Consider the following 24,924-nt stretch of genomic DNA (forward strand, 5'->3'; position numbering starts at 1 on the left):
CGAAATCGCCGAATTGATCGCGTTGAGGCCAACGTGACAGCCTCGTGCTATCAATTCGACAATTTCCAAATAAGGCGATAGCGCCGCAACGGATGGCGTCCTCCCCTTCGTCTTGCGAAATGTAAAGACTGCGGACGAGAGCCGCGGGTGCAAAAGCAGGCAGTTGAATTTGAATTGAGTATTCGAACAGCGGTTCGAGACAAGTGTTGAGTAGCTGTGACACACGCCCGGTACGAAAAACAATGCGAGCTACATCTGAGATACGAGATATCGCAGGGGACGACGCCACCGGTTTTCCAACACCCGTTCTGCGAAATACACTGTCTGCCACCTAGACCCATGGGTATGTAACTTTCATGACGAACAAATATACATTAAAATTGTTCCCATCGCACTAGAACTACCGTCAGAGTCATTCATCTCCTTTTCAACTCGTTCCTTTCCTACCCCCCCCCCCCCCCACCGGTAAGTATCTTCGAGGCGGGCGTAAGCACAGTAAATCTTTTCGGACGTAACAGTTTCATTGCACGGAAAATGAAGTGTCGTGAACACTATTTTAAACCTTGAGTATCTGATAAAGTAACACAAGTTTTAGACCACTTAGACCCGCGTACATTTTTTTCAGAATTCATCAATTTATGAAATATTACAATAAAAAAATAAACCATTGGTAGTGGTCATTTAAAAATTAATTTATTTTTAAAATATTTTATGTTGGCCTTGAAATCTGTTTTTGCGTCCAATGCCAAATCCGAAAACCCAGAAAATGCGTTATGTTCATATTTTTCAAAACATTTAGAATAGCAAAGCTCTTCGCTAGTAAACATAATAAAATACTCACCTCAAATATCAGCCAACCGATTTGGCAATCGTTCGCGTTACACGGTCCATCTTGTGCTTCCGTATTTCCTAGACCCCCCACTTCTTTTACGCAACTGCATCCACTGTATGTCGTTACACCGTTATTAATTTCAAAAGACGTACATCCAGCATGGCAGGGACTATAAAACGTAAACATGCCTTTGCTATCGCAGACAGGTCGGAAATCAGCGTCATTAGAACAACCGCAGTCCTTGTTGCAATACAGGGGAAAATAAATACTGGAATAGATATACATATTTAATGAAAATTACTTGCCCATAATTATGGATATATTATACAGTGTGTTCGGTAACATCAGAGAGAAAATTTAAGGGATGATTCTGGGCGTCAAAATAAGACAAAAATCAAGAATAATGATATTGCGGTTAAGGTTGTTGGATATTCGACATTTGAGCTTGGCGTGCTTTGCGTATTGCGTATCCTCTACAAATAAACAATAGAATAGCGTGAGCATCCTCACGGGCGCCTTCCTGTTCTGGCGTGTTCACTCTGCTCTCAACCGCCGTGGCGTGCGTGTCCTATATATTCTCCAAAGTTATATTCTTCTTGTATTAAACCTTCATTTAATAAACGGTTGTTATTACAACAGGTTATGGGTCGAGTCACCCTCTGCTGCGTTAAAAGTGTTAACAGCGCGAAATAACGGTTAAAAGTATTCTCGTCGTTGTGAAGCAGTTGACTTGCAGCACGGGTGCGGTGATTGTTTCGTCCGGTATGCAGGGTGTCCCAAAAATGCTGCGGTTCCTTGAGAGGGGTGATTCGTGGGGTAATTGCAAACAATTTTTTCCTTAGAGAAAATATTGTCTGAAGCATCATTAAGGAGATAGTAACAAAAAAACCCGATCAATCAGAGCGCCAGCCTTCCGCTCCATCTCGCGCGGTAGGCTGCTGCACTTCTACTACGAACAAGCAAATCGGTATTCACCGAAGGAAACCGCGCAAAATAACAAATAAAAACGACGTAACAGACGAAATCGGAATTTTCGTCATCTTTTGGTTGTCATTTAAAGTGAATAACAAAAAAAGGATAAATCAAGGAAAATCATGTCAAACGTAAAAAGACAAATACACAGTTTTTTTTAAAGCAGAATCGAAAATAAAAATTATTTGATGTGAGAGGATAAGAAATACGTAAATTTACTTTTGTTAATAACGTACACACGAAAATGTAATGTAACAGGCCAACATTGTTGCTGATAATGAATAAGTCTGTTTAAAAATCCTGAAGAAAAATTTACGTACGGAAATTTCGACCATTATTGCCAGAAATAAGCCACAGCCTGCGTTAAATTTAAATAATAATAATCACGAATAAAGTAACTAAAACTCACCCTCTCGGAAAGAGAGGGAACACCTGTGTCACTAGGTCACTGAACCGATCCCGGTCATCGATGGACGCGCGCAGTGCACAGATGGTTCCAGGTATACGACACCACCAAAAGTTAATGGAACGCAATGTCAATTGCGTCCGGGTTAATGTACCGAATATTCACTTCACTGCACGTCTAGTAACACTGATCCGTTAATTTATTTCTTATGGAACGCGTTGTTTCTACGTTATAAAAATTCATGGAAATGAATTTTCACTTGGCGATAGGAGCCATGGGCACAGCCGCACAAATGCTGGTACAGCAGTAGTTGCGTCTCCGCTGTTCTGGGCATAAACCCAAAACATTACATAACACTCTTCTCTAGAAAACATTTCTCTGACGCAATTGCTAACTAACTGACAGGATTTTTTTCCAACGAGCTTCCTTTATCCTCAAATAGTTTTTCTCGTTCCATTATGAATTAACTCCCACCAGGATATCAGGCCTTAGGTAAAAAAAAGGCAGCACATTTTCGAAACACATGTGCTTTGCAGAAGTATAAGGAACGGACCATTGTGCACTTTTACAAACGCCCGCGTTCTGTCCTTTTACTGCCAATGTATCCCATTGCTTCGAGAAAGGCAGCAGACATCACGTGTTTCGGTTCGAATGGGTCCGAAGAGAAGAGATGCAGAAAGTCTCCGAGTTGCTATAAAGAAGAAAATGCATACCAATCCTGTTTCCCTTTTCCGATACCCTGAGTTCACATCTGCTACGAGGCGGAAGCAGCTATGCTAAGAAAGGGGTTAGGTTTCGCTGACTGCGTGCAGTCCCGCCAGCTTTGTCCTTCCTTCAAATTAAAGACGAATCCCTTATCCCTCGAGTATAAACACGCGCTCGACTTTGTAACAACCCCCAAAAAATGCCCCTTTTCTTTTTACTTAATAAACATAATTAATAATTACTATAGGGTAGAGGACCCAATTACTGAGACTTTAAGCGTTGACCCTGACATTATCTTATAGTTTTGTACTTAGGTATAGACTAAATGTATAATGTTGTCCTTGTTATTTATTATTGTTTAATATGTTTACTTGATGAAAAACATTTGTTGAACCTTAAAACTTTTTATGATTTTATGATTTTATGATTTTTATGTATAAAATCATCAATTTCAAAAATAAATTTCGGGATCTATTAGTGACACCCTTAAAATGTGTTTGACTCAATTACTGACACCCCAATTACTGCCAGCTAACCTAATACTGACATCCCAATTACTGCCAGCTAATCTAATACTGTCACCCGAATTACGGCTAGGTAACCTAATACTGCTATCACACTTACTGTCATTTTTCCAAAACTCATGACGTTGGGTGTCAGTAATGAGGTTATGTATTCACATGAGTAGTTATTGTAACAATCTCTGTCACCAAATTAATAAATAAAAAGACTTAATGAATCGTTGAATTCGGATCTTGATTACTTTCTATGATGCTTATATTATTTAGAACATTATATTTTTTATGTTAATAGCTTAAATATTACAATTACAGCATGTTCTTTAGCACCTTGTTTTCTCTTTCGCTAGTAAGAAAGTCATCGTTTTCACTCTTCTAATATCCGCTTCAAATTTTTTATCGTTTTATTCAAATTATTGAAAAAAATGACTGTTGTTTGTATCGTATAAATAACAGTTTCAGTTGTATGCTAATTTTTTTTTATGCATCATTTCACAAGATTTATTCGTTATTTTACGTAAAACAGCTTAGGGTGACAGTAATTGGGTAGGTGGCAGTAATTGGGTCCTTTACCCTAATACTTATATTCTTATTATTCTTACTCTTATAAGGTGTGCTTAGCATTAGTATTAATATTAACTCACAAGGGAAGGTCGCGATCCGGACGAGCGCTTTTTGAACGAGACCGGGCTCAAATTATGGGGGCCGATGGGCATTAAAAAAGTGCAAAACATTAGGGGTATCTCGCTAGCCGTTTTTATAAAAAATGGCTTTAAACATATACAGGTTACTAGATATAAGAAAACAATCAAGTTCTTAACAGAAGCTGTTATAGCTGCGAGCGTTACGCCGCAGGTTCATGTTCTAGAGGTCGTACGTTCGAGACTCGGCAATGGAAGTTTTATTTTTTTATTTTTTTCCAACTGCATTTCTATTTCTTATTCCTTTTTTTACTCACTGCTGTATAAATAATGTATAAGAATTATAAAGTATAGGATGTGGACTACAATTTTTAATAACACGTATAATATAATACAAGTAAATTGTGTATAATATTTTCTAATATTTCACGATATTACAATTTATTTGTTATTGCAGACGTTACAATCTATGCGCACTTTTACTGTTGGTATACTACATGTTGCATCACATGTGGCGTTATTCATATTATGTGAAAAACCAACCGACAACCTCCCCGTGGTGCACATCGGTTAATACTAATGTCGGCGGTATTTTATTATTTTCCAGTATCATGGAATGTCCTATATGTTGTGGTATTTACATTATAATATATTGAAAAAATACGCCACATCCCATACATTTGTATGTTTACTTCTACTATTGCTGTATTATGTATTGCATGTACTCATTATAATATTATGTTCACATCTATATTATTTGCAATTTCTGCGCACATATATATTCAGTAGCCAAATACATAATTATTAAAAAGCGAATTTTATTTTAATAAACGCTTTAGCCACACTTGTTATTATTAAAAAAATAAGTTGATTAATAAAAAACGTGTTATTAAAAATTGTAGTCCACATCCTATACTTTATAATTCTTATATATTATTTATATAGCAGTGAGTAAAAAAAGGAATAAGAAATAGAAATGCAGTTGGAAAAAAATAAAAAAATAAAACTTCCATTGCCGAGTCTCGAACGTACGACCTCTAGAACATGAACCTGCGGCGTAACGCTCGCAGCTACAACAGCTTCTGTTAAGAACTTGATTGTTTTCGTATATCTAGTAACCTGTATATGTTTAAAGCCATTTTTTATAAAAACGGCTAGCGAGATACCCCTAATGTTTTGCACTTTTTTAATGCTCATCGGCCCCCATAATTTGAGCCCGGTCTCGTTCAAAAAGCGCTCGTCCGGATCGCGACCTTCCCTTGTCAGAGTACCGCGAGACGCGAGTGCAATAAGAGAGAGAATTGAGTGTTGAGGAGTGGGAGAAGTGGACGCATGCGCGATCCTCAGTCGATCGGCGGATCGGCGAGAGCAAGGATCGGGGGCAGCGATGTATGCATAGCGATGAGTGGGGGAACCGAGCATTCCAGGCGCACCTGCGCACTAATCAGTCACTCTGCAGACCGACTGGAGAGCGGACCTTGCGAGGGGAGAATAACCGATGCGTATTAGTCGAGCTCCATTCCTATTGGTGCGCTCCCAATACTCCGAATGTGTATAAATACGGGCATGATAGCCCAGAGAGAGCATTCAGTTTCAATCATTCAAGCATTCAGCATTCAGATTCACTCAGACATTCAATTCAATGACTGAAGGATCGTTTAAGGCTAATAGCTGATCCCAACATAAATTAATGCTCCAACTTTGGAAGTCGCTTGGTAGGCCCCTCGGCTATGTTGAGCGCTCCAACCAAGGCCATAGTCGCCAGGTTTGACGAGACGTTCCTGCCTCGGAAGCCACCTTGTAGACCCCTTAGTTGTCGAAGCTAAGTTATTAATTATTATTCTCAGGTCAGTAATATTACTCCTAAGCAACGATGGAGTGAGATTATTTCAGGTGACAATACCTGCCCCTGATGAAACGAAGAAACAACTTCAAACAGTTCTTAACTTAAACATATTCAATTTCCTAGATCCTAAGTTTATATAATTCTATTCTTCTACTACATCGACCAAAACGGCCACTATTCATAAGCTAATTCCTTTCAATCGGCTAACTACAATCAACCTAATTACTTTAATTTCTTTAGTATTTAGAAGTGTTTTCCTGAATAAACACTATTAAGATAAATTCTTGTTCTTGAATTTTATTTCTTTATCGCACGCCACTCGCACCAATCCCGAATTCCTGTGACACGCATTGCGTCACCCGTAAAAACGTTGCAACTTTTAAAACAAAAGTAAGCGTCCACATATTGCGTGCAAGAGAACTCGGATTGGTCGTAACCTAACCAATCTGCTCTGCATCTCTCCCAAACGATCATTGTCTTGAAGAGGCTTTCTTCACAGCAATGTCTCCTCCCCAAGGTCCACCTTCTCTCGCGCGGAATACGTGAATGCGTGCTTTTATTTTGAAATTCGAGCGCTTGTTTATACTCGAGAGATAAAGGATCTTTCTTTAATTTGAAGGGAGGACAAAGCAGGCGGGACTACGCGCAGTCAGCGAGTTACCCCCTTTCTTCCTGTGTCTCTCCGCGAGACGTATTTAAAATTAATCAGGCTGATGGGCCAAAGCATTTCGCCAGGGTCGCGGTCTATGACCGTATTGCATAGCGAGTTGGCGGTAGAGAACAATTTCCTACAGTTTTGGGTAATTTATGGCTTAGCTGGTTCCGTCTCGTAGCAGACGTGAACTCAGGGGAACAGGAAAACGGAAACAGGAATGGTACGGTTTTTCTTCTTTATAGCAACTTGAAGAGTTTCTGTTTCTCTTCTCTTCGGACCCTTTCGAACCAAAACACGTGGTGTCTGCCTAGGAACAAAACTAGGAGGGAATCACCTCCTTTCAAAATCAAAAATCGAAAAATAAGTGGCACCCTAATATATATTCTTATTGAGAAGGTGATCCGTCCAAAATTTGATGAAACGTAGATAAACCTGTGAAGGCGTAAATTGTTTGTCTACACATGTACTTTCGAAAGAAAGTTGGCATTTTGACAAATTCAATATGGCGGCTGCAATCTGCGAAAGCGGGAGATAGTTTAGTAATACTATTAATAAAAGTCTGAAAATTACTCGAACGGCTTGAAAGAGAAGTGATTACAAATCGACACGAGTCGCTAATTACGAATCTGAAGTGAGAATTAACGAATTCAAAGTAGCGGATTCAATATGGCGGTAAGTTACCCGAAGTGATTAGGAAATAATTACTCGCGGTTCTTTAGGCCACTTATTGAAGTTACACATATGTGAAGCCACACATATGTCAAGCCAAATTTTCAAACCTCACAATGGCGGATGCAACATGGTGGACCAAAATTTGTATGAATATTTACACGTAAGGGTTCTTTGGGTCGCTCGTTGCGAATCCGCTGTCAGATTTCCAAAATTCAAAATGGGCGGATGCAATACCAATGTGACGGCCGGGAATGTAAGCGCCCTTGCATGGGTAGGATGCTAGAAAAGTACAAATCAAAAGGACGGAAATAAAATGAAGAAGATGGTTACATCTTCCACAGGAGTAAAACCTTTTCTTGTGCAGATTCATCATATGGATGTGCCAGTTTAATGTTTGACAATCCGATCTCTTATTCTTAACTATGTCTTGTCATTCTTTTCGTTTTCTGCTACATAGTCGTTCAAATTATACGGATTTTGTACTATATATTGTACTAATTATGCAACTGTGTAAGTACCTATTGCAAAATGGTTATACCTGAAATTAAATAAACTTGTCCAACGGTAAATAAAATTATTTATATGTTTGATGGTGCGACGCAACACTTCAAAAACAGATACCAAATGAGTAATCTGATGAAGCATAAAGACGATTTTTGCATCGAAGCTGAATGACACTTTCATGCTGCAACACATGGAAAAGAGCATGTGGCGGTATTATAGTGACCTTAAAAGCGGAGAGAACAGGTTATACAGTATTGTCTCGTTAGCGACTCGCTGGGCGGGACCGGCGTTGAGTCGGTATCGTGAACAGAACCCTAATTCCGAATGTTCGTTTCTCGCTTCTTTCTGGCCGGAGGGGGGAGCGAGATGAAACACTGCGTGCGCGGCGAGCGTGCGCGATGGTCGCAAGCGCTTACCGTGGGCACGAAAACCGCTTCGCAAAATCTTGACGCAGGCCCGTCACGAATCTTTTTTGCGCCCTAGGCGAACTTGTCAAATTGCGCCCTTTATTATAATACATTTATTTGAGTTTATTGATGACCTTACTCCGAATTTTTATTCGTAGTTTAAAACAGTTGCAGTGTAATTTGTAATATTTTATTTTAAAGTATATTTTCAACAATACCAGCAATGAAAATACCATTGTGCACCTCTTGTCGACTTTCCGCCGTAGGCAGTGGCCTAATTTTGCTTATAGCGACAAGCTAAGCTTACAGGCAGAGATCATTATGTACATAGCCAAAGAAAGTTAGACTAAATAAATCATTTATACTTTTGAAAAATGAAATTCTAATATTTTCTATTTTATGTACATATTTGTAACAACTATGCCAAATTTCCTAAATGAAAGGAAAGCCAATTTCGACGTCCTTCGTACAATTATGTATGTGCTCCGACTGCGCATGAATTGTTGCTTGGTTGCTGATATATACAATTGTACGAAGGTCGTCGAGATTGGCTTTCCTTTCATTTAGGAAATTTGGCATAGTTGTTACAAATATGTACATAAAATAGAAAATATTAGAATTTCATTTTTCAAAAGTATAAATGATTTATTTAGTCTAAGACGCGTTATATATGTATTTTCCTTGGCTATGTACATAATGATCTCTGCCTGTAAGCTTAGCTTGTCCCTATAAGCAAAATTAGGCCAATGCCTAGGGCGGAAAGTCGACAAGAGGTGCATAATGGTATTTTCATTGCTGGTATTGTTTAAAATATACTTCAAAATAAAATATTACAAATTGCCAAGTTCGCCTAGGGCGCAAAAAAGACTTGAACCGGGCCTGCGTCAAGATTTTGCGAAGCGGTTTCGTGCCCACGATACGCGCTTGCGACCATCGCGCACGCCCGTCGCGCACGCAAAGGACAGAGTGTCAGGCGTCCGAAAGATGGAGCGAGATAATACATCAACGCGTCGTCGGTCTCGTACCGTCCTCGCTCGCTTTCAGTGCCTCTCGCTCGCTCTCGTTCCATCTTGCTCTAGCTTTCGCCGGGCAAGAGTGAGACAAAAGTGGTGGGAATAGCGAAGAGTCGGTATCGTGTACACAAAATCGAGTCGCTAACGAGACAATACTGTAGTTTACAATTCAACTCAAACTGAGCGATTTTAACATCCGAAGCTCTTTTTATTTGGGCAAAGAAGAAATTTGCAAACATGCGATTCTTTTATTACAGTAAGGTGAATCATAAAAGGACTCAGCGGTCCCTTCATAAAAGATTTTCTTGCGCGCTTCGTGTGATCAACATTCAAACGAGTCATGCATTTATACCTATTTCAAAAAAGAGATTAAAGGTAATGAGATATTCTGACGCAACAGAACCTATAACCATTGCACAGTATTACATTCCATAATTAATGCATTATGCAGTACAAGATCCGTAAAATATGAACCATTGTTTAGCAGAAGACAAAAAGAATGACAGGAATAATCTAATTAAGAATATGAGATCGGATTGTCAAACATTAAAATGACACAACCGAATATTATGGATCCGCAAAGAAACACTTTTAAAACTGAGGAAGAAGTAACCATCTACTTTATTTTATTTCCCTCTGTTTGCTTTGTACTCTTCTAGAACCCATCCGGATAGAACATGCCCGGCTATCGCGTGGTTATCGGATCCGCCATTTTGAATTTTGAAAATCTAAAAATAGATTCGTAACGATCAATCCAAACTACCCCTACATACAGAGGACAATGTTAAGTGGCAGAGAGGATTACTGACCTACGAGCGTGCGACGATTGCTATACAACATTGCAAAGATTGCTATACAACATTGCAAAGATCTTCGCCTCAGAGTTCGAGATTTTGCGGTGTTGAACAAAAGAAACCGGTAGTAAAATCTCAACTGGCACCTAAAGAAAAACCGAGGGATGTAAGCGATACTCTAGCAGGCTGGGGCGGCAAATGTGCCTCATGCCTGCATTTCAGGGCCGTGTTGGACCTGCATGTGCCATATGGGCCCCTTTCCCAATGCCCAGTATGAAATCGCCAATGGATTAATCACCCTTGGGGTAAACGCAGGCCCAGCGCGACCCTGAAATAAAGGTCATGAGGCACATTTGCCGCCTCAGCCTGCTAGAGTATCGCTTACATCCCTCGGTTTTTCCTCAGGTGCCCACCGGGAGGTCCTTCATACCAGTTAGGATTTTACTACCGGTTTCTTTTGTTCAAAACCCTGTTACGAGCCGCGGCTGCGACAACGCGAGAGGACGGCGAGAAGGGTATTTCCCAAGGAATACGGTTTAAGAGTTTGTTAGTTAGAGGGCGCACGAACCTCATACGAAATCAGGGAGCCTCTAGGAATGGAGTCAAACGCGGACGAACCTGACTTTTATAATCAGGGAACCGCAGGAGGGTGATTAGTCGTGAACGAACTCGATACGAAATCGGGGAGTCACTAGGATGATGTCCACAGACGAACTCGACGCGTAGTCAAGGAGTTTCGGTTTCGCGATTAATTAAGTAAATAGTGTAAGTGGCCACTAAGTTGCACGGTGTTGCCGCACTGGCGATGCGGGGCGTAAGAATGGCTATTTTAATAAGCTAAATAGAATTTAACCAAACTCGGGGATTCTACGATGTTAATTATGATTCTGACGGGGACTCAAGCCCAATCTTACTAGAATTAACCAACTCTGTACGAACGTGACACGACGTGACTCTACGGGTGACTGTATAGCTTTGAAGCAAAGAGGAGTGAAACCAAAGGGTTTATACAGTCCCAAAATAAGTGGGGATTTGTTAGAAATCTCCATATAAGGAAATCCGTATAGGTCGTCACTCCCTTTCCCATGGTCCTGATCCAGTTGGTCGAGATCATCACCCCCATTTGTGGTGTGTAATAAGTGAAAGGATTTTAGGACGTTTTCCCTTCGCAGACGCGAGCTCGAAAAACGGTTGAAAGTGGCGTATGGAAAAATTCCACATACGTAACAACCGTAAAATCTCAAACATTGAGGCAATTTTTTTAACTGATCCTATCTGATTTCGAAGTTAAAAGTGGTATCAATCAATTCGTCTAGACGAGATCTTTCCAATAGTGTATAGAAATCGCTGAACGCTCGTAGGTCAGCAATCCCCTCTGGGGCTTAAAACTTCCCTTTCATGAAAATTAAATTTTTCAAAATTGTGGTTTACCATGTTGCATCCGCCATTTTGAATTTTGAAAATCCGATACCGGATTCGTAACTAGCAACCCAAAGAACCCCTACATACAAATTTTCATGAAAATTGAAACTTTTTCAAAATTCTGCTCGGCCATACTGCACCCGTCACTTTGAATTTTGAAAACCTGACAGCGGATTTGCAACAAACGAACCAAAGAACCCCGGCATACAATTTTCATAAAAAAATTTAGAATGTTCAAATTTTTGGCCCGCCATATTGCATCCGCCATTTTGAATTTTGAAAATCCGACAACGGATTCGCAACTAGCGACCCAATGACACCCTACATACCAATTTTCAAAATTTTAGTCCGCCATTTTGAATTCGTCAATTCTGACTTCAGATTCGTAATCAGCGACTCGTATCGATTCGTAGTCAATTCACATTCAAGCCGTTCGAGTCATTTTCGGATTTTTATTAAGAGTATTTACTATCTCCCAATTTCGCAAACTGTACCCGCCATATTGAATTTTTCATAGTGCCAACTTTTTTTCGAAAGTACATATGTAGACGAACAATTTAAGTCCTCATACGTTTATCTACGTTTCATCAAAATTTGGACTCAAAGGTGATCCCGTTGACGTGGAATGACCCATATATATAACAGACAGTATCTACAAAACGCAAAAGTGAAGTTTGAACTACCGTACAAAAAACGAGAAATGTAAACGCAGCGAGAGATATGTATGGTCATACAAATCGTATTACTTTAGAGCATACAGATGCGTGAAACCGCATCTCCAGGACCACAAAATTATCCACCACCTATACAAAACAAAAAGAGAAAAACCCACCAAGTGTGCCGTATGTGAAGGACTGCACCCAGCTGACCCAGTCAACTACAAAGGTTGCAAAATCTATAAAGAAATAAAGAATCGCAATTTTTCTCCCCTTAGAGAGTGATCATTAGAAAACCAACAGGTCTCAATTCATAAACAAAAATTCATCAGCTCCACCGATGAAAATGATAACATATCAACGTACTAGATTATACAGGGATATAGTTGCATAGCAGAGCAAAATCAAATCAAATCAAAATTCACCAAATTCTAGCGAACACAAGCCGCTCAACGCCACCCAACAAAGTTTTGAAGATTTAAAAAACATCTTAACCAAGCAAGCGGAACAAATGCCAAACCTTTTAAATCTACTAACAATTATCTTATCTAAATTAAATTGACTTGCAAATATAGAATTGTGACATGGAACGCTAATAACCTGGCTCAGCATAGCCAGGAGGTAAACATATTCTTCAGCACACATAATCTGGGGCCACAGCAGTTGCCCCGCCATCTTCGAGCTAAGCCAACTGCCGTACCACCCTCTACTGGAAACAACTCAGCGCACTTTTGACCTCTTCATAACTTTGCACTGAAAAAAAGTTAGATGGGTCAATGTATTTTCTGTGTTAGAAGTGTACAAATATTTGGCATTTGCACATATTGGCGAATATTGTCCCGAAAGTCGCGAAAATATTAATGCATTCCTTAATTCAAAAAAAGTTCCAGATTACAATTTAATAACAGGAATGCTACTCAAAGCTGCAACGCAAAAATATCATCTCACTAACCACTATATTCAATGCTGTTTTGATACTAACAATAAGATGCTTCTCCTCGCAGTAGAAGGTAGCCGAAATAATACTAAACTAAAGCCCGGTAATGATCAACAGACCAATAAGCTTACTACCAAAAAAGATCCAGAGTATTCGAAAAACTGCTCCTAGGTAGACTTTTGAGACGGTTTGCCGTTGCTAACGGAAAACAGCATTATTCCGGATCATCAATTTGGTTTTAGGAAACATCACTCAACTATCGAACTAGTACATCGCGTTGCCAAATACATTAGAACTAGCCTGGAAGAAAAAGAATACTGCCGAGCAGCATTCCTAAACGCGAGCCAAGAATTAGATAAAGTTTGGCATCCCGTTCTATTAGATAAAATAAAAGAAAAAATGCCACTTCTATGTAGGTAATCTTAAAATATATTCTTCCAAATAATGTACGAAGAGCAGACAATCACACTGTATCCAATAAAAGCGGGCATTCCCCAAGGTAGCATACCAGGACCAATCCTATACAGCATACATATGCAGGATCATCATTTAAACTTGTAACCCGCGCTCGCGCGAACAGGTACGATGGTAACAGCGCCTCACAGACGCATTCCACTACAATCATGCACTGGCCCGCCGTTCGGAGAGCTGGCAGCGACCGCTGGACAGCAGTGATGCCTGAACTTCCAGAATTTTTGGATGGTCTCTTTCAAATTAACGTCGCAAAGAGCTATTGGGAATTTCCCGACCCGCGGGTACAGAACACCCCTTAAATTTTCTCCCACATGTTACCGAACACCTTGCATATTATAATATGTGTGTACATATAATCAATCACTGAAGGCTACATACACTCATGTTCATCAGACCACGCTCATAAAAATGACCAAAACTGCCGTATCATTTATAATATTTCAGATTTATAGGGTGTGCGTAGACTGTTGCGATTGACTTTGTGGTATTTGATTTACATAACTGACAGAAAAATGCAATAATATTTTGGAAGTTACTGAGCATCAATGTACTTACGATCCTTTAGTGTCAATACCAACGACGGGCTTCTTTTCGCAAGGTATAGCAGTCAATGAAAAAATAATACCAGCTGATAAAAGTATTACGATGACACCGAATGCCACAATGCTTCTACCGCTGGGTTTCGCCTTGGCTATTACAAGGCCCGAAACAATTACTATTAAACCGATCAGGATAGGTTTCAAAATGTCTGAAATTAAATCGAGATTTTAATTAAATTATGCTGAGTAAGTTTGCAGTACTTTTGTTTTGTATTGTCGCACTGCATCAGAAAATAGTTTGTCTTACTTGATACCAGCCTTGAGAGCATTGGGTCACTGAAACCGAGGAACGTTCCGGTTGGCTTCGGTATATAAAATTTTGACTGTATTATAAGGTTCTCGTAACCCATAAAATTAACAAGCGCCATAATGTAGATCGTACATGCCACAACGTTGATTACTAAGATTTTATTAATAAATAATCTGCCCAATGATGGCCAGAAATTTGGACTACCGACTTTTTTACTGATCAGTCTGCGTGGCACTCGATTATATGTGCCAGAAATAGTCAGTAACGAAGCTGCAGCCAGCTCAACTACCTAATATAATTACAAATCATTATTTTATCGAATGCTTCAGTTATAAATGTCTATTTTCTTAAACACTACCTCTTATAAATATATATGCTCACATGTAGAAAAATGCTTACATTTATTTAAAAATAAATTTAAAGGATCAAATTCTTTGTTTTATTTAGAATTTATTTATATTTACATTGATATCTATGTTTTGATTATCAGCAAAGCATAACCTACTCTAAATTAATTTTTTCATTTTCTTTTCGGAAAAAAGTCATAAATTCAGGAGACGTTAACGCGTCATGGGTCACGTAGGTCACTGATGAGTGGTAAATGGTGATCCATGATAATTATTCGAAATAGACCTTTCGTCGAATTGAAAAACGTATTTCTTGATTGGACGTTGAAATAAATCACAGGGAAAGGAAGATAAGCCTATGAATAGTTTTCTGCAATTGCTGCTGCTGTATAATTGAATCTCCACAAAATTCCCTTTTTTAAAAATGGTATAAAAAAGTGCGTCACATATACGCGTGTGCGCAGACGAACAGAAAAAAACTGTCGTAAATTTATTAATATGCTATATTTAGCTTTACAAAACTAATAATATACAAAAATTGCGCCAATTATAACAATGGCTATTTATACAAACAAAAAATGTATTAAATAATATTAAGCAGATATATTTTTATTTTATACAAATAAATATTTCAATAGCAATAAATATTTTATTCAAAATTGTTAATTTTGAAAAAATGTTAATTGTCTTAGTATTAATAATTTACACTAATTCTCTTATAATCTAAAGGTAATTTTGTGGAGATTTCACACATTTTTTAGTATTAATTACAGGAGAATATGTAGCCCGCCACAGAAGAAGTATAAGTGCCAAATGGCAGCATTCTTCTTTCAACTGTTTCATAGCGTGATAATTTTTTTTTACTTGTTTATTTACTATAATTTTTTTATAAGAGAAAATATAAACATCTTTAGCCCCTCTGGGCCATTGCCTTTTTTTTTAATTTGCACATCATCAACTTCCATCCAACTACTATACTGTATCCATCCTAAGAAAAACCCTAACGTCCATACCGTTTTGTGACCGATCTGCGCTGCCCCCCACTACTGCTTACGGGCCCGACGCAGGCGATTGTTCGTAGCGCTTTACCTGCCGGGTTCCCTGCTTCTCCAATTATATCTGCGGGACGTGACCGATGTCAATGTCAACACTGCAGGTTGCGGAACGGTTGACAGAGTGGTAACAGGCGGTAAGACGGAGAAAAACGTAAGCGGTTAAGTGGGGAGTCGGACCAATCAGCGCCTCCTCAGAATCATCCCTGCGTGAACGAGGTTTTTCTTAGGATGGAGCAACTATAGTCATTCCTGCTTCTGTACATATACTGGTGGAATGGCCATCCTCAATACATGACCCACTATGAAATATAGCATTCATAATTTTATGATTGTTCAGCTATTAATACTTTGATTGTGGAAATAGTACATATATTAAATTTACGTATTGCATTGACTATTTTATCATCTTGTAATGAAAATAATAGTGAACGAATAATAACTATATCTTTCGTCAATATTAATTCATTCTTAAATATATCACGTCCTGCACACTGTTCACATGATCCGTTATCTGATTGATACCACTGTGAAAATGTAACGTTTAATAAATCGTTAAGATTATAGCTTCTTTTTCAAATTGTTAATAGGTATTGAAACAACTAAATTATCAGAAGTAATTCTTTTTGTATAATCACAAGAATTTCATCGAGTAGTAGAAGTTACTTGATGCTCTAGAAGTTACTTGTTTTCAAAACATTTGATGATTCATTACAATTAAAGAATTGTTTTCTAATGGCACTTAAATGCATTAAACATTGTAATACTGCATTTGCATAACATAAAGTATTATCTGTATTTTGAAAACCATGTAAAACCCAAGAAACATTTTTTTGTAATAATTTTTTATTTTTACAATTTTCTTGGACGGAATCAATTACTTTTGACAATATCCATGGAACATCTTTTACTTAAATCTTAGCCGATTATATTCCCTTATAACTTTTTCGTCAGCTATTACTGACGAAGGATCATAAGTAATCAAATGTAACCCTTCTAAAGAAGTTCACGTTACTCGTGATAATGTAACATAAGCTTGAGCACAATTAAGAGTTTATATATATATATATATAAACTCTTTATTTTTTTATATATATATATATATATATATATATATATATATATAAACTCTTTATTTCAGCTTCACAGCCATGAAATTTGGACTTGGTTTACAATTACCTAACTATACAAAATCTATCTTAATTCACTCATTCTTCTCATCCCTCTATTACATGCCTATTTCAGCTAAGCTCATTCATTCTGTTTTCCGCTGTTTCTCTATATTTCTTAGCTAACTTATCACCGCCTCATTCCTCCTGCCTTCCACAATCTCCTCCTCTCCTAGTTCACTAGTACCTAAACTCTGACAGTCCTTTAGTAGGTGCTTTATTGTACCTATCTCTAGGCTGCACAGAGTGCATTTCCTTCTTTCCTCGTCCATCCAATATCGGTTGCCCTCCTCGATGTTTCCACACCTTGCCCTTGCAATTAACCTTTGGCTGCCTCCCTTTCCATCTTTTTCCAGATATTCTACCCTTCCGACTGTTCTTATATATTTATATCTGTTATTGTATCTGGCCTTCTGGATTTTATTATATTGCACGTGGCCCTGCAGTTCTTTGTTCCTTTCGGTCAACGCTTTGACTATATCTACGTTCTGCTGTCTTAGGTTTTCTACTCCTAGCTGGCTGTATCCATTTCTCTGCAAATATTCTTCTCTTTCCCTGCTGTTTTTTGCCCCCCCCCCCCATTTCCTCTCTTTTTCTTTCAAACATTCTTTCACCAACACTCTGCCTTCTCCATTTCTAACGCCATCTTCATATCTCAACGCTCTCTTCCCTGCTCTAATCTTAATCTTCTCCGTCTTGGTTTCCTCCAAAATTATGTATTCCGGCGTGCAATAATCCAAACCCAAGCACCTCCTCAGGTACTTTGTCTGAATGCGCTCGATTTCTGCCCTTTTTTTCCACCCATAGATTTCCACCCCATACAGCAGAATGCTTATTACTAAATAGTCTAACATTATCAACCTTCTCTTAAAGTCGTCTTTAAACTTCGTTTCCCCTATTCCCCAGATTTGCCTCATCTCCACATTTGCTTTCTTTACGCGATCTTTGATGTGGCTATCAACGTCTCCGTTTCTTTGGAAACGCACACCCAGGTACACGAATTCTTTTACCTTTTCTATTTCCGCTCCCTTCCATTCCCATTTTCTTTTCTTTTCTCTACCTTCCCCTTTTCTAAATACTATAACTTTCGACTTTTCGGTATTCAGTATCAGCTATTTTTCTAATCTTCGCATCATGTTTTTTAACGCTTCCTCTTCTTCCGCCACTAAGACTATGTCATCAGCATACGCTAATGTCCAAAATCTTTCCCTACCTATTCCAATCCCTCCCTCTAAACCGTTTCTAAACACCTCCTCCAAGTCTGCTATAAAGACCGTGAACAAGATAGGGTTCAGGGGACAACCCTGTCTAACGCCGTTGCTATTCCAAAATTTTTCGGATAGCTCTTCCTTTATCTTTACCACATTTTCTGTTTCCTCATAAATCTCCTTAACCCGTTCTATCAAGCCTTTTCTCACCCCTCTTCCGCTCATTCCCTTCCATAGCTCTTCTCTCACCACCATGTCAAAGGCTGCTTTAAGATCTATAAAAAACGCGAAAACCTTACCCCTAGGTCTTCCTATTTCCCTTTCTATTACATGTTGCAACACATATATATATTGTCCATTGTTCCTCTGTTCTTTCTAAAACCTGTCTGTGTCTCTGCTAATATGTTTTTCTCCTCAACATCTATTCTGATCCTCCCATTTAAAATGGCCGCGTACAGCTTGTAGGCAGAATCAAGTATATCACTTCCCTTCCCTGCAAGCCTGCTACTTTTGTCCATATTATAGCCCCCCTTACACTTAATGTTTCTTTGAAGAATCTCTCTACTTGTTCTTTTACTCTTTCCTTGCCTACCATTAGCCCTCTAATTACAACATTATTTTTCCTGTCTCTTCTGTCTTGTATTTCTATCAATCTTTTCATTCTCTCCACGTCTCCACTCACCTCGTCTTCTGCTCTTCTTTCGGATTCCATTTGTACCCTCCCTTCTAGTTCTTCCAGTTTCTGCTCCATAATTTTATTGATATTGCAATCCTCTTTCTCCTCCATTTGCATCATCCTACCTTCGAGCTGATTGATTCTATCAAGCATCTCTTTCCTCTCCCTTTCCTAACGCATTTCTTTCTCCCCTATCACCTTCTTCAGATCTTTCATTTCTTCTTCAATTGCAGTATTGTTTTGTCTCATTTCTCCTCTCAAGCTTTGGATTTCTTCGACTAAGCCTGCTAGGGTTTTTAGTATTTCTGCCATGTCCCCTTTTTGGTTTTGGTCTGCTTCTATCTCTTTCTTATTCTTACCGTCCGTACTTTCCATACTGATCCCTATTAAGTGCCTTTCACCTTTATGTCCATCTATTCCTCTGCCCCTTCCTCTACTTCTTTTTCAATCCTACTTAAAAACTCTTCTATCGATCCTTTTTCTTTACCTGTTTTCATTACTTTCTCGACGGTTGTCGGGCGTCCGCGTTTCGATTTCCTTAATTCTATCTTTTTGGGAGATTCGCCCACTGACACCTTGCCAACCCCTCCTGTTTTACCGACTGGGTTACCTGCACCAACCGCTTCCTCTGTCGCCTTTGGCCCGCTATCAGCCATTTCCCGCCAATTCGCAACCTAACCTCTACGTCACTCCCCCGGTTTACTCTCTCAGAGAAAACTAGCTTTCCCACCTTCGCCTCCCTAACCTTTACTTCCTCCCGTACTACGCACGTTACCCTATCTATGGCCCTGCTATCTATCTATTCCCTACCCCAACCTACCCTCTTATTTTTAATAAACTCGCTTTTACCTACTCTTCACACTCACTCACTGTTTACACATGCACGCCCTCTAACCAAGTCCCACAATTAAATATAGAGTTGCCTATGTCCATAATAGTACTTTGTAAACTCAATCCTTGACTTTTATGAATTGTGATTCCATAATTCAAACACAATGGAAATTGTTTTTTAATAACAAATACCGTATCCACTACTTCAAATTTAACGCTTACTCTTTCAATGAAATACTCTAATCTCGAGGGTAGAAGCAGCTTAATTTTCTCTACATAATCGGTAGACATATCTTGTGGAACTGAAATTACCTTAGCTATGGTACTATTCACAGGACCCAAAGTAGCATCAATATTACGCCTTATCATAACGTTTGCTGCAATCTTAATTATAATTTCCTTTGAAAGTCCAGCAGTTTTATAATTATCGTCATCAGTATTGGACAATACTGATGAAAGCATCTCCTCGCTCGCCACCAAAATCGAACGTTTAGCGCAGTCCGCGTTCGCCGACTGCCCGGTGGAAACCCGTGAAAAACTCGCCGTGTCTCAATTTGTGACGGCATTGTCAAGCTCTGCCATGCAGCGGGAGCTGCGGCTCGGCGGGTTCACGTCCTTAAGAGCCGCGGTGACTAGAGCACTAGAAATTGAGGCCGTTGAGGTGATGTCTCGCGGCCCCCCGGTCGAGTCACGAGAGAGGTACTCGGAGAAACGGAAGGCTAAACCCTCCGAATTTACAAGGAAAAGAGGAGGAGGACCGACAAGCCCGAGCACCAGAACGACGACATACCAAGGATTACCTGCTGGCTCTGTGGCAAAACGGGCCACGTTCAAAAGGACTGCTTCAAGGCCAAGAACGGCCGGACCAACGGCGCCCCCAGGAGACCCAACTCGGGAAACGGGAAGCGGACGGTGTAAGGGGGAGACGCCGGACCTTGAGGATCTGTCCCCCGGTCGTCAAGAGTGTGGCGATGCAGGAGGCGACTGCAGATCCAGAAATTCCGTGCGAGGAAACGTGCGTATGTGGAAAAATTGCGGGGAAACCCTGTAGAATTATCTTAGACACGGGTTCCCCCGTTAACCTTCTGGACAAGGAGTTGTGTCCGTCGAAGGGCATCGTCCGGACGAGACTCGACATTTGTTCCACTACGGGTGAGAAAATTAAAATCTTCGGTAAGAAGAGCTTGGAAGTCAACATCGGAGGACTTTCGAGCGTAGAAGACTTCTACATCGTAGACATGGTGGAGAAGTGCATCCTGGGAGCAGCGTTCCTGAAGAAACACGGTTGCAGCATCGACCTGTCCCGGAGTGTGCTGTGCCTTCCCGGCAAACCGGAGATACGCCTGGGCGAGCCGACCGCCGAGAAGAAGCGGCAGGAAGAAGAGAAGGAAACGGTCGTCCCGCAGCATTTGGAGGAGCTGTACACACGCTGCTCGTCAGGTTTGTCAGAAAGCCAGAAAAAGCTGTTTGCTGTTTTCGCCACGGATTCGAACCAGATCCGGAACTGTGATCGGGTGAAACACACCGTTAACACTGGAGACTGCCCACCCATAAAACAGGCGCCGCGGAGGCTGCCTCTACATCGTCGAGCAGAGGTGGAAGAACTGCTCCGGAAGATGAAGGCCCAGGGCGTGATCGAAGAGTCACGGAGTCCCTGGTCCTCTCCGATCGTCCTCGTAAAGAAGAAGGACGGGACCATAAGATTCAGTGTAGATTTCCGACGCCTGAACAAAATTACGAAGAAGGACTCGTATCCTCTTCCCCGGATCGAGGATACCCTGGACGCACTCGCCGGATCTTCGTGGTTCTCGACTGTGGACTTGCAGAGCGGATACTGGCAGATCTCTATGGACGAAAAGGATCGAGAGAAAACTGCTTTTTCTGTAGGAACAGGATTGTGGCAGTTCAAGGTGATGCCCTTCGGATTGTGCAACGCCCCCGCAACGTTCGAACGCCTGATGGAAGACGTACTACAAGATCTGACCTGGAAGATCTGCTTAGTTTACTTAGACGACATCATTATCTACGGGAGTGACTTCGAGCAGTGTTTTCGCGCCTACGTCGAGCCGGACTATTGATGAGCCCCAAGAAATGCTACTTCTTCTGCCGAGAAGTGAAGTATCTGGGCCACATCGTCACCGAGAGCGGAGCCAAGACGGATCCAGAGAAGATCAGAGCAATATCGGATTGGCCACAGCCGAAGAATATCACGGAATTAAGAAGTTTCCTCGGATTGTGTACGTATTACCGAAAATTTGTGAAGGATTTCTCCAGGATCGCCAAGCCCCTGCATCGCCTCACCGAGACCAAGCAGGATTACCGTTGGACCGAAGAATGCCAAGAAGTTTTCCAGGAGCTGAAGAAGAGACTCACCGGAGCCCCGGTACTAGCGTACCCAGTGGCAGGAAAGCACTTCATTTTGGACACGGACGCCTCCGGTTTCGCCACAGGCGGCCTCTCACAGGAACATGAAGGACAAGAAAAGGTTGTCGCCTATTTCTCCAAGGCTTTGGGGAAAGCTGAGAGGAACTACTGCGTCACCCGGAGAGAGCTTCTGGCAGTGGTGAAATCCATCGAACACTTCCATCACTACCTTTACGGACGAAGATTTATCGTAAGGACGGACCATGCAGCGCTACATTGGCTACTGACCTTCAAGACCCCCGAAGGACAAGTCGCACGTTGGATTGAACGACTACAGGAGTACGACTTCGAGATTCGTCACCGGCAAAGGAAAGCCCATAGGAACGCCGATGGACTATCCAGAAGACCTTGCTCCGAAGAAGACTGTAAGAACTGCGATCGACTAGAGAAAAAGGAAGCGGAAGAGGAAAGAGGTTTTACGACGAAGATTCACGGGATATTCTACGATGATGAGAGGACTAAGTGGAAAAGAAGTCAAGAAAAGGATGAAGAAATAGGGTTCATCCTTAAAAAGAAAGGGGAAGGGGAGAAGCCCGTCTGGCAAGACGTCGCTCGTTTCTCCCCGCAGCTGAAGTATTACTGGACAATCTGGGACTCGCTGGAAGTTCACGAAGGTTTACTTTGCAGGAAATGGGAGTCCCACGATGGTGCAACGACATCGTGGCTTTTGGTGGTGCCACACGAAAGGGTTGCAGAGGTACTGCAGAAATTTCATGATGCTCCAGCAGCTGGACACTTCGGAGTAAACAAGACCTTGGCGAGGATTCGCCAACAGTTCTTCTGGCCCACGTGTCGACAGGACGTTGAAGAGTGGTGCCGGCGGTGTGACACCTGTGCGGCGAAGAAGGGACCACGCCAGAGGGGAGCAGGGAACCTGAAAGTGTACAACGTGGGACCTCCGTTCGAGAGGCTTGCCCTGGACGTTGTGGGTCCGCTCCTGAGGTCCCAAGCCGGGAACAGGTTTGTGCTGGTTGTGGCAGACTATTTCACCAGATGGAGCTGTCACAGTGGCAAGAGTTCTTTTGCATAACGTAGTTTGTCGTCATGGTGTACCGTTGGAGATACACACGGACCAAGGAAGGAACTTCGAATCCTCCGTCTTCAAGGAACTGCTGAAGCTGCTTGGAATCAGGATGACACGAACAACTCCCCTGCATCCTCAATCCGATGGGCTGGTAGAACGTTTGAACAGGACATTGCTTCAATACCTCGCAATGTTTGTTTCAGAACACCAGCGGGATTGGGACGAGTGGATCCCCATGTTCCTCCTCGCTTATAGATCAGCACGTCACGAGGCTACGCAACTGACCCCAGCGATAATCCCGTATGGCCAGGAACTTCGTTTACCCCTGCAGTTATGGAGAGGATTACCTCCAGAAATAGAGGAAGACGAGGACATTGAACAGGGATACTCCGAATGGATCCGAGGGAAAATGAAGAAGATCCACGAATTTGTTCGCCGCCGTCTGGACATCTACAGCTCCAAGATGAAGACGTGGTACGACAGGCACGTACACGCAGTGGAGTTCCAGCCAGGAGAACGAGTGTGGTTGTTTCAACCAAGAAGAACGAAAGGGAAATGCCCGAAACTACAAGCTGACTAGGAAGGCCCATACGAGGTAGTGGATCGGATCAACGACCTCGTCTATAGGATACAACGTTCGCCTAGGAAGAAGTGCCAGGTGGTCCACGTGCGCTGCCTTGCGAAGTACGAAGAATGTTTCGCAGCCTATTGAGGAATCCGCCGAACAAAAGGACTCAAGATAGGAGAAGAATCAAGAGAGAAGATTTGAACCCAATCTGGTGGACTGGGCTGCGTACGCAGTCCAGCCCCCCGCTCTCTTATTTTGTTACATGTTCTCGATACCCCACGACGAGGGACAAGGTGTCGGGGGACTGCCACCGCGGCTGGGATACGCGCTCCCGAATTCCCCGAATGTGCCATAATAGCGTGGCGGTCCGCAGCGGGGGCGCGGACATACGTGAAAGCGCCCCGCTAGCCCCCTGGAGGAGACCCCACGAGCCCCCGGGACGGCCGGGATGGATGATCTCGTGGGGTACCCAGGGAAAAGAAGGAGAAGGGTGGACAGCAGACGGGAAATGGCATCCCCAATCACCAGGCGGACAAGCGGTGCTTGGACCGGCTGGAGGGGATGTCGCGGAGACGGGAGCGCTAACCGGACGCACAGGACGGTCCCCTGGGACAGCACCAGAGGCCTAGAAGAGGAATGGGGCCATCAGGATGCCAAGGATTGGAGTACTGGAGGAGTATTGAAGAAAGAAGGGAGAAGACTCCACGAGCTGGGAGTACCGGGCGGATTGATCGGGGAACGGGCCGATAGCAAGCTCATTGTTTAGGTGTGAGCCTCTGCTTTCGTGCTCGGTTCGCCTTTCCGTCCTCCAGGTTCTCTCGACTCCAACGTCTTTCAATATCAAAATGGATCGGCTAAACACTTTAGCCGTTGTCGCTCATTTATTAGGCAACCGTGCAGATAGCTGCCTGGAGTAATACCGGAAGGAATTTGGAGTAGCGTCATCCGAGGGAGCACAGGACAACGCGTCAGCCGGAGGCACGACCGCGAGCTGGAGCAGTTCCAGCAACCATGCGCTGGAGAGGGGACGGTTTACACACTTTCGCACGCGAGGGACCCAGGAGCAGGAGAGGAAAGAAAAAAAAACGGAAGAAAGAAGAGACAAGGAAAAAGAATGACAGTACCGACCGCCGGACGACAGGACTCCCCCACCCGTTTTTGCCCAAGAAGAGGACGCGTCGCCGAAGAAGAGAAGCCTTTTCCAAGAGAGAAGCGCCCAAGAAAGAAGACGCAAGTGGAGGGTAAGGACGGGAAAGTTCTTCGGGGGAATCCGCCGTACCCACGCCTTGCCCAGGGTTTTTGGGTGGTTTTCCCCTTGGGCG

At 41.9% G+C, this 24,924-nt stretch overlaps 1 protein-coding gene across 1 annotated transcript in view; it reads right to left on the bottom strand.

The window, feature by feature from the left end:
- The window catches only part of LOC143378483 (solute carrier organic anion transporter family member 1A2), a 73,076-nt gene that overhangs the window by 9,422 nt on the left and 38,730 nt on the right, over positions 1-24,924 (bottom strand). The window contains exons 6-8 of the mRNA XM_076830258.1: positions 14,301-14,592; positions 14,010-14,202; positions 842-1,100 (exon numbers count right to left, since the gene is read on the bottom strand). Coding sequence (XP_076686373.1) covers positions 842-1,100; positions 14,010-14,202; positions 14,301-14,592 — 744 coding nt within the window. The remainder of the gene's footprint in view (positions 1-841; positions 1,101-14,009; positions 14,203-14,300; positions 14,593-24,924) is intronic.

This window comes from Andrena cerasifolii, chromosome 2 (assembly GCF_050908995.1).
Source record: "Andrena cerasifolii isolate SP2316 chromosome 2, iyAndCera1_principal, whole genome shotgun sequence".
NCBI classification, from domain to species: Eukaryota; Metazoa; Arthropoda; class Insecta; order Hymenoptera; family Andrenidae; genus Andrena; species Andrena cerasifolii.